General features: G+C 34.2%; 1 protein-coding gene across 1 annotated transcript; it reads right to left on the bottom strand.

The window, feature by feature from the left end:
- Nucleotides 1-2,349: 2,349 nt before the first annotated feature.
- On the bottom strand, nucleotides 2,350-8,678 carry LOC147391930 (aspartic proteinase-like). Its single transcript, XM_086459496.1, has 14 exons — nucleotides 8,556-8,678; nucleotides 7,014-7,391; nucleotides 6,811-6,871; nucleotides 6,484-6,578; nucleotides 6,284-6,396; nucleotides 5,892-6,060; nucleotides 5,745-5,784; nucleotides 5,567-5,631; nucleotides 4,861-4,974; nucleotides 4,378-4,442; nucleotides 4,095-4,254; nucleotides 3,893-4,012; nucleotides 3,024-3,112; nucleotides 2,350-2,668 (listed from the first exon to the last, which is right to left on the bottom strand). Exons 2-14 carry the CDS (start codon nucleotides 7,383-7,385, stop codon nucleotides 2,584-2,586), a joined length of 1,548 nt encoding a protein of 515 aa, XP_086315622.1. The 5' UTR covers nucleotides 7,386-7,391; nucleotides 8,556-8,678; the 3' UTR covers nucleotides 2,350-2,583.
- Between the last annotated feature and the right edge of the window lie 2,662 nt (nucleotides 8,679-11,340).

The following is an 11,340-nucleotide window of genomic DNA, read 5'->3' as shown; positions in this document are numbered from 1 at the left end:
CGCAGTGTTGAATGCAGTGTCAAAAACAAAGTCAGTTCAGCATTTTTCTTTCACTTATTGTAGTTGGGCCCTAAAAGGAAAGTTATCTATAGTTTCCAAATAGAGCAAACCAAAAAAGGAAACTAAATTGAAATAAAAAGAAATTGAATTTTCATTTGCTCTTCATCTTCTCAATTGGTTCTCTCATTGAACAAGTCATTTAATTTTTGTTTTTTTTGTCCATCTTTTCAGTTGAATAAAAGAAAGATCATATAAAAATTCCTTAAGGATGTTCATCGACAGAAAAGATCAGATCATTGAATCCTGGGAAGTGATCTCTTAAGGCCTTACAACATCAATTATTCGAATAGTCAAGGGAAATTATCACCCTTACGACAACAAATCATGCTCATGCTTCGGTCAATCATCTATCTAAACCGATAAGTCATTCTAGTTCTTTTGATTTAATTGCATAAGACATGATATACTTCCAATGAACAGCTTGATTATTAGATGTTAGTGTGATTGATTTTAAATCACCAATCAGTTTGATTTTTGAGACTAGGTCCACCAATATTGGTTGGCCCTGCATTGTATATTATTCATAAATCACGCAAATTAATTGGTGGGCATGCATCAAACATGACAAAATTTTAGTGATTCATTAGCCTTGCCTTCTATCTCTTTTCTCTCTTCACAATGATGAAGTTGGTGGTGGAGATTTTGACAGGATCGCTCTTCCATGTACAAGTTGACGATGATTCGAGCGTTGGTGATCTGAAGAGAAAGATTGGGGACCAAGAAGAACTACCGGTGGATCGCCTACTCATCATGGTCCAGAATGAGAATGAGTTTTGTTTGATGGGAGATGGAGGAGCCATTGTTGATTATGGTGTTCGAGATGGTTCCCACATTCATCTCTTTTTCAGTCCCATGGATGATGGATCTCACCATATTACCTATTTCACTCTACCAGATTCTCTTTTCTGGTACGGATCCTAGAAGGGTTACCATCGTCGGTTTTCGGGTTCGTCTCGCTCATTCATAAATAATATCTTGATCTTGACGAGTGGTCTTGGTTCGTATCTCTGAATCAAAAAGAAGAAGATGACAACAATGAAGGAGGAGGAGAAAACTTTTAGGTCTCGGTGGTCTTGTCTCGTATTATTCACAAATAATACAAGATGACGAATTTTGAAACCATGGGTATTACTTATTAGAATCTACAAATTAATGAAATAATGTAATCAGAGAAATTGAACTTAAAGGCAAGAATTCACTTGTCATTAAGATGTTTCGCTCTTAACTTGAGGGTTGTAGTCTTTTTATTCTGAGAAATAATTTTCATGATTTGTTTCATTTTTTTAGTTCCAATTATGTTGACCTGTTGGAGAACTTTGAATAATAATTTTGACTATATATAGTTATAAATGTTACTAAATGTACGGCCCAGACAACTCAATATCCCAATAGTCTACTATTTGGTGTGTGTAGGTTTTATTGGGAAATCTTTTAGACACAAACTTTTGATGGGACCAAGTCCCCCAGTTCCCGAGTGAACCGGACACTTTATATGGAATGGAACTATTATTGGATCTTTCTAACTTTGAGCCAGTAAATTAGGATCTCTCCCTCTCGTTGAATATTTCTAAGTTAAATATTTATTGTGTGATGTTTTATAGTGTAGACTGTCACACAAGGAAATCAGATGGCCACAGTCCACACCACAATATGGCTCATTCTCTTGAACCACTGAGCCCATGTGCTCATGGCACCTATTTTGGTGGATTTATTCCCTAAAATCAACTTAATTGATGATATATAGCCATTTTTTGAACATTTCTCATCATTTTAGGCTGATGACCCTTTGAATTAAAAATATAATGTTGATCAAATCCCAATTATGGCTGTAAATCACCAATAGTCTGATTTTGGAGACTAGATCCACCAATGTGTGGACCAATATTGTTCATAAAACACCCATGTTGATTATATATGGTTTTGGACATCGTTCCCACATTCATCTCTATTTTAGTGCCATATATAGATGATGGATCTGACCATCTTTTATACTTCAGTTGCGGATTCTGTTTTATTGGTGAACGATACCAAGATGACCAAGACAACTCGACGAGTCGTCTTGCTATAGGATGAGATTTAAAGCCATGATTGGAGTACCATTTACTAGTCGAAACATGATGATGGTCCAACTCAATTGAACCATATGGAACACCCCAAGTCATTAATTGGGTAACGTTGTGACCTTCGACAGGTAACAACTCAACCCAATGATCTCAGGGAGCGGATCCTCTGTGGCTTCGTGTAGTTCTTTTCAATGGTTAAGACAGTGCCAAGTAATCAAGAAATTGATTTTCCATGAAAATGTTTACCATTGATTTTCTTTTCTTTTTTTGATATACAAACTTTTACATCATTATTTCTGGATAAAAACCTCAAACATCGTGTCTTCAAATATTTACATGTCACAAGTATGTAACATTTTGAGCCCCTATATATGCTCATGGACAACCAGTACTGAAAAGCCAAGAGCCTTTAAAGACATTCGGAGAAAAACATATAAGGATACTGACAAGGTGGGTATATTTATGCTGCTACTGCAAATCCAACCCTCAGCTTTCCAAAGTCGAATACTGTGTGATACCGACCCATGAAAACATCTCCCAATATCCTGCATTTCATTACTTCCATAAGTTATATTTTCGACAAAATTACTCGATCCAATTTTAACAACATTCCACATAAATGGAATCGACATCTGCACATATTATCGCTACCATGGTTTGAACTTCTGTATTGTCTCAAAATGTCTTACTTATAGCTGAGATCACAAAAAAAAAAAAAAAACCTGAAACATCCAATGTTTCTGGACTGTTACGGATTGTCTCATCTTTTGGTCGATGTTTTTTTTTTCCAGAGTGAGACATTGTCTCAAAATGGGATTATAGACCTTGATCACCACCACTATCAACATTACCAAATGAAGCAAAGAAACAAAAGGGCATACTAAGTGAGCAGACACATACCAGAGGGGACCGCTAGGAGGAGGTATATCCAAAGCCATAAATCCACTAATGCACTGAGCTGAAGGTCCCTCACCCACTTTGAGGATATACTGAATTACCAAATACAAAACATTTAACACGCTGAATTAAGTATGAAGAATGTGCTACATATTCAGATGAAAAGCACCTCCATATGGAAAGATAAAGAGAGCTTATGTTGCCACAACTACTGCTTTACCAACACACCAATTAACGATTTTTATTTTTTTAAATTCATTTGAGCTGGTGAAATTAGGGTTTTGATCCCATAGCTGTGATATTACTACTCGCAGCAATTAATGAAATTATATATAACACATTAGATAAGGGTATAAAAAAATGGAGTTCTGAAACAAAAGAGGGAAGAACAGAATCGGTGGCAGTCCAACAACACCGAACTTCAATTTCCTCTTCAACCAATCTCTCATTCTCATAATCTGTCAGTTGAGAACTTGAAGAGTTTTCCTCACCTGAGTGGATACCCAAATTGAAAAGCTTCCTCAAAGAAGAAGAAGAAGAAATGGAAAGGCTGTGGTAATTAAAAATATAGAATGGTTATCTACGCTACAAAAACTATATTTAACTTTCATTGGTTGATGGGTTAATAATAAAATAGCTGGTGTGGCAATATGAGCTCTGAAGATTAATTTCGAAAGATGGTCAATATCAATGATCAATTGATTGTTAAGTTCTAGAAAATACATGCAAATTAAAAACTTTCTTTGCTCCAATATGGAGGGGATGATATAATTAAAAAAACATATTTAAACCAGATGCATTTAGAATCAAACAAAATTTTAAAAAATAGAAATAAAAATACTCTTTAATAAAATTCCGACAAAGTATCTTACCTCATGTGAAGAGAGTTCCATTACTTTACCACCAATGGTAAAAGCAACAACAGGCATAGATGAAATCTTCTTACAGTCAACAGCTGATTCTCCCATAGGACTAGGCAGTCGTTCACAAAGCTGCAATTACAACTGAGGACATTAACCAACATGCGACACAGTCTTATTGGGAAAAGTTAAGCACAGAGTAACACAACTTAACCTCATTGACATAGCTAAAGATGTGATCCTGTGTCTTGTTCTTCCTAAGCTGATTTTCCATCCATACAACTGTCATCTCACAAGCAGAGCACATAGAATCATTCGGAATACTAGAAAACCTGCCACCATTCTTCTCATCCACCACACTTTCAATCCCAGTGCTGTAAGGGATACATTCACATACCCATTAGATCATGTTTTCAATACAAAGTCACAAAAAACTGGTGAAATATCATCATCATTGTCGCCATAATATTTATTTTATAAGACGGATTGACCCTAACCTGACGCCTCGAGTCCCATCAAAAGTACATAAACCAATCTGCGAGCAGATTTTATTTGGTTTTGCCTGTCAAAGTAAATTTTTTTTTGTCAAAACCAGAAATCAATTTAGATTCGTGCTGGAGTAATATTAAAATTGACATTGATTCTCACATTGCTGATGTGGAGGTGCACACATAACCATAGATGATTTTCACTCGTATCTCAATGAAAAGCATCTATGGTTCCGTACATATATCCATGTCAGCAATGTGAGAATCGATGTCAATTTTAATGCTACTTCAGCATTTTCCATCAATTTATTGTGAAATAGAGGTTACTCAATAACAATTAATAGAACCACAGCTTCTCCAAGGAAATCAGAGTAAACAGAAAGACCACAGTATACCATATTATGTTTTTTTCCTTATTATTACCATTATTTTACTCTTTATCTTTTTTTCTTTTTTTGGGGGGGTGGGTCGCAGATTAAGTTAACTATATACCTTGGCCAGCAACTTTTTCATAATCACTTCCCCATATAGTGAAACTACTGTCTTGCACTCCTGGCTAACAACACCATCGGCTCCAATGGCATGGTTGATTAGAGTTATTATAGCCTGCAAAATAGATATTTGAAATAGCAATCATAAGCTTGATCCACCCACCATGGTTTAAGAAAAAAAGCGCAAATGTAGAAAAAGCAGATTAAGAACAATTAAGTACACCCAATGACACCACCATTACTGTATCACATTGGCAATCATGGAAAATGACCATCTACTATGAAGAGCACAATAGCAGCAGAGACTTACGGTACAGAGAAAGGAAATATACGTAGGCTAGAGAAAATATGAAAGTCAATCAAAACTAGGGACAATGAATTCAGTAACTCCAGCTTAACAAAAACAATGCTTCTGACTTCTACATTTTAAAATTAAAGCGAAAGTGCATAAATAAACATAGTTTAATTGTTATCCATGCTCTAAGAATAATGTTTCAACATTATAGTTCTCAAAGATAGGACCAGAAATTATATCACAATGTTCCATGTCAAACAACTAAATCACAGGAAAGATGGTCGGCTTGTGTCGCCACAGTTACAGTGCCAATTAAACAAAAATCTTAATAAGAAAACATACAACATAAAAATAAATAAAAAACTGAGAAGGATCATGATGTTTGAATAAAATCTAAAATGCTCATAAATACCGTTGGACCAGCCAACAAAGAAGTTCCTGAATCAGCAATTGCAGCACAACCACCCTTGCAATAACCTGAAAAAAAAACATATTTATCTCATAAATCAGCAGAAAAGGAGTTCTAACCATAACAGGACAGCATTCTCTGTCCTTATAAACAAGTAAAATTGTAGATCTCCCATAATTACCTGTTGTTTCTCCACCAATGAGGACATCACCCATATTAAACTAGTATAAGGAAATTGAAATATACAAAAATTAGATATTGAAGAATATTAAAAGGTAACATATATTCACCCATAGCCCACATGGGTACAAATTTCAAGATGACCTACCTGCCAATACCCTTTCTGAGTCACAGGAACATATGTGTGCTCACCCTTGTAATGTTTGGGATCAACACCTCCAAACACAATTTCACCACCTTCTTCTTCCTTAACATTTCGATTAAGCCAAAATGAGAAAACAGGTACTTTAATGAGACCTTGTTTAAGCATGTCGTACCTGTCATATTGGGAGTTATTCAGTTAATATTCTCTATCATAGAATGCTTAAAGCCATTACTCAAACTAGATTTTCAAGTTGGACTAGTCCTCATTGATACTCCCAATTCATTACAAATGTGTATTCCCTTAATGCAACATAATATGCTAACCACCACTATACATGTATTTACTGATCTAGCAATCATAGCACTTTAAATAATGGCAAATATGCATTGACATACCACACAGGGACAGCGTTCCCAACTGAGATCTCTTGAAATCCAAGCCCAAGTATGCCATCAAACTTAGCCACCAAGAATGTTAGACTCGGCTCTCTTGTTGCCTCAATAAACTCCTGACAAGGGTAGCCATTATCAGTACATGACCTATCACCAAAAAAATGAGAATCACAGAATAAAATTCCTAATTCTCTGAAATCCACCTGATTTTTAACAACAAGGTCACCAACTTTCACATTGTCTATGCTAAAGTAGCCAGAAATTGCTCCAGTTCCATAGTGAATCTCAGCAGGTTTCCCTGCATAATTAATGGAACAAAGTTAACACATGTATTGACTTAAATTTATTATATTTTCCCTAATCAGAACAATGTCTCAGTATTTCAGAATCTAATAAGTAACTCTTGTAAACCTTCCAACTCCAAGTACCCATCTAACTAAAACTAGAATAAGCTAAATAGAAAATTACTACTCCTAAGAGCTGTATTGAAAATTAGAAATGCACAACAAAACCAGTTAATGGAAACGAACCATTCTCCTTGTAGGTACTTGATTGGCTTGACTTGTAGGTGGAATGGAAATAGCAAGGAAGCTGTATCCAAATACAAAATCAAGATATCGAATCCCTATTACCCAATAAAATATAAACGAATTTTCAAGGAACAACAAAACCATTTGAGATCCAAATACAACACATAAATCATATAAACTCCTTTTAGTTTAAAGAAACTCACCGAGAAATAGCACTTTGAAGAAGGAACCCATAGGTTAGAGCTGCCAGTGTCAAAAATCACAGTGAACGTCTGAGGGGGAGTACCAATACCAATGTCACCAAAATATTGAGCATCCATGTAGTTCTTCAATGCTACAATATCAGTGCCCTTAGAACCCCTAAGATTACTACGAAGATGATACTTCCGAATAGAACCTCGCAACTCCTCTCCTTCCTTGGATTCAAGTCTTGCAACACGCCGATTGTTTGGATCCAATGGCCTCTTCTTCAGTCTGATTCTAACCAACCCATCATTGGGTGCGGCAAAGACTGAAGAAAACAAGATGGACGAAAGGAAACAAAAGACAATGATGGCTTTACATTTGGTTCCCATATTGACCTGTCAATCCACAACGAAAAATCTCATCTAAAGATCATAAATGGCTTAGAAGTAAGCAAACACAATTATATTATAATAAAAAAATGTTACAAATTTCCTTGGTTGATGAAGGGCTTTGCTGTCCAGTCATGAATGTATGGGTAGGTCTCTTTAGAATATTTTCATATTCTATGGTAATTTCTTTGCTTAGTAGGTTGCATGGGTTTTCAATAACCAATCAAGAGATCACCGTATTCTCCTCGTTTGAGATATCTTATTCAGTGATAAATAAGCTAGTTTTAGGGATTTGATTACAAGAAACATCTCTAAATAAGAATGCACTGTAAGTTAAAGACCTGTTTAGAATTTGGATTGCAGTTTCGCACAAAAAACAAATATATTTTTGCACAAAATGGCTACTAAAATGTCTCTATTCTCTAATAGATTACAACAAAATGTCCTTAATAGGAAACCAATTGAAACCAGACATTTCATGGAGAAGTATAAAGGTTTGTTTGGATCATCATTTTTGCTACATTTTTTTTCCTCATAAAATAGATCTTAAGTAGATACTATAGTGCTGGGCAATAGAAAATTATCCATTTCTGATGGAAACTCTGCATGAAAATTCAAAACCAATTTGAAAATGCATATTGGACGAAAAGTATATATAGAGGCCTGTTTGGATCTCCAGTTTTTACACAATTGTTCTTAAATAATGGTTGTCTTACAAATATGGCAATACAAGGTCCAAACAGGCCTTCAACCTTTTCTGGGGAAAAAATTATCCCTTAAACCCTACTATATTTGACACCGAAAAAAAACAATCTGATTTTTCAATAAAAATGTCTTTCAGCCAATTGAAAACTCTGGAGAAAATCAAAATCTGAAGGAAATATACTGATCAGAAATCTCTAGAACATAGAAGAAACCTCTAATTGTAACTCCGAAATTTTACATTTCTTAATATATAACATAGAACTTACATGCAAAAAACCTAAAATTTCAATCGAAAAAAAGAACAAAAAACAGGCCAGAAAAAAAACATTTTTCACGAAAAATTGTGGAAACAAAGAAAATGAGACGAACAACGATAGATTCAAAGAATAAAAACAATAATAAAATCTCTAAATTCAAGAAAATTATTTTACGGGAAAATAAATTGAGGAATGGAAAATCACTTACAGTTCTGAAAATCGATTTGCAGATAAAGGGCAGAGAGAAGAGTTTAAAAAGAAATGTGGAAAGGTTGAAGACGAAGAGAATAAAATGAGAGAAATATTGAGAAACTGAATAACAAACATTCGAACTCACCAGCTCAGCTACTCATGTTAAGTTTTTTGACACGTGGCATATAATTTGATATTAACCGTCGATCTTCTTACTTTTCTGATCCAGACCGTCCATGAAGGATTACTACTCATTACTGGGAGCTTTCCTTTCATACATTGCGAGCTACCATATTAAATTGCTATCGAAGCTCGGGATTAATTTTTCGTGATGTGAATGATCATCTGATTGATCCATAATAGTTTGCATGGTTATCGAATTTCTTACATATGGTTTTGTTAACATGGTTATAAGATGTATAGATTTCTTTTTCTTCGATCCTTCTTCTTTCTTTTGATTTAGAGATTTGGGTTTTTTCTCATCTCGTCTCATCTCATCTCATCCAAGTTCTTCTTCGAAATTAAACATCTTAATATCATTTGTGAATGAGATGATGAGACGAAAAAGTCAAGATTGAAAACTAATAATGGTGTTAGTGGAGGAACGAAAGAAAAATCAACATGATTAGTGATTTATCATTTTCATTTGAACATTTTTATCAATGACTTAAATGATGAGTGGTTCCAACTTCCAACCCTTGATTAGAGACCTCCAAAACATAGTTTTAAAACTCGAAATTTGTATTCAACTCGAGTCATGTCGACAATTCAAGAATTGAGATAAGTCAAATAACAATATATTAAATTTATAAATATTTAAAAGAAAATTAATATTTTGAGATAAGTTAAAATATCTAATTTATATGTATTAGACCCCACTCCTTTTATCCTCACGTTAGGAGGGGTTGGGAATTAATTCATTGTGAATCTCGAGGAAATTTTTAATTTTATTGTACTTTCATCTTCAATCCACTTTCGAAAAATATTCTTTCAACTTTTATTGTCTTTCATTTACTATTCATTTTTCCAACTCCATTTAACTTTATTATCTTTCCTCTTCTACCTATTAACTTTAAAGATGATGCATTTATTTCGGGTTTAAGGTTAAATCATCTCAAAATGTGGTATAGTCATAGCTCCTTTCAAAAGTCTATTGAGTTGACTTTGAATCCATTGATTGAGTTGACTATGACTTTGTTGATTAATTGATTCACTTGGTGCATAAACCCCTTAATTGACTCTTGCAAACTAGGCTACCCAGCCCACTAATAGCTCAACTGAAGGATCTGTGGTAGAAGAGCCAACTCGAACCAATATGGAGTCCACTCAATGAGTTTTAGAGCTATGGATAAAAAAATAAAAATAAAAAAAACATAAGCACTAATCACACTGATGAAACAAAAATCAAAAATAAAAAATAAAGACAGTTAACATTTGTGCATCAAAATTTGGCTACATGAAAATGTATCAAAACCTTCTTTTTTTTCAAAAGCGGAGGGTGGATCACATGAGGGAAAGCGACACCGGCTTGTTACATTAAGCTACAACTGCAAACGTGCCAACTAAGCACAAAGGGTTGGTTAGCCTTCACGCCAAACATCCTCTCCCACTTTTTGGTTGTTGGTGAGAACTTGTTTGGAACGTTTGGGGAAAAAAATAAGATAAATTTCAATATAGGTGTGTACTTGAGCTTGATCACTACTAGACTAACTAATCTGATCAAGTGGTCTATGATTAAGTTTGCTTAACTGATGAGTCCCTTCTTTTTGTGGGCCACATTCCATGAGTTGCTTTAAAGATATATAATGCTTTTATAGTGAACTTCGGGAGCATTTGGTTTGGATTGTTAGATTCTGATTCTAAATTTGATGTAACATGGTATAAACATTGATCTTAAAAATCTCACTTGGTTACATTATTTGTAAATATTGATTTTAGAATCTCATTTTATTACTCTTCAGGTGTTGTGTATCAAATATTACATACTTAAGCGTAAAAAAACCAAAAAAAAAGTCACTTTAGTATCAAAGTGAAAGAAACAATAGGTACCAACTAACTTAATAGTAAAGCCTTTGGGTGATGATATCAGAGATTTGAGTTCAAATCCTGTCAACACAAATTACTGAACTCAATAAAAATAAATTTATCGATAAATTGGATGGAAGAAATGTTCTGTTAGCTTAAAATTTTTAGTAGTCACTTAGGCCTTGTTCAGGTTTCTTCAAACTTCTGCTTCCAAGCATCATAAAAACATCGGAAGCAAAAAACAGTTACTACGTGAAAACTCGAAAATTCGATGGGCCAAGGCCCACGAATTTTAGAAATTGAATTTCGACGGCCTTGGGTCGTTGAATTTTTTATATTCCCCATATTCAATTTATTAAAACTGTCAAATTTCTCACATCCTTCGTTGATTTGACAATTTCGGCCTGTTTAGTTTTATGAAATTCAACGGTCTTAGACTGTCAAATATGAGATTTTTTTTTCACGTTGTGAGTGGAAGTGTAGTTGCAGAATTATCATTTGCGAAGAACTACTTTTTGAAATAAAAATAGCTTCTTTTCACATGTTGATAATCATATTAGAAGTTTTGATTATTAATTTAATATTTTGAGAAATTTTAGTCATTGTTGAACAAATAATTAATGTGAAACTACAAACCTTTACATTTTCATCAAATCCCCACAAGCATCAAAAATGAGAAGTGGGTCTGAGGCTCTAAGCCGCTTCTCACTCCTAATTGTTGCAATAATACCCTAGAAAAGTCATTTTATAAATTAAAGTCTAATAATCAATGAAGT

Source organism: Akebia trifoliata, chromosome 11 (genome assembly GCF_017979445.1).
Source record: "Akebia trifoliata isolate Shusen 1 chromosome 11, ASM1797944v1, whole genome shotgun sequence".
Classification (NCBI taxonomy): Eukaryota; Viridiplantae; Streptophyta; class Magnoliopsida; order Ranunculales; family Lardizabalaceae; genus Akebia; species Akebia trifoliata.
This window is presented reverse-complemented; position numbering and strand designations above follow the sequence as displayed.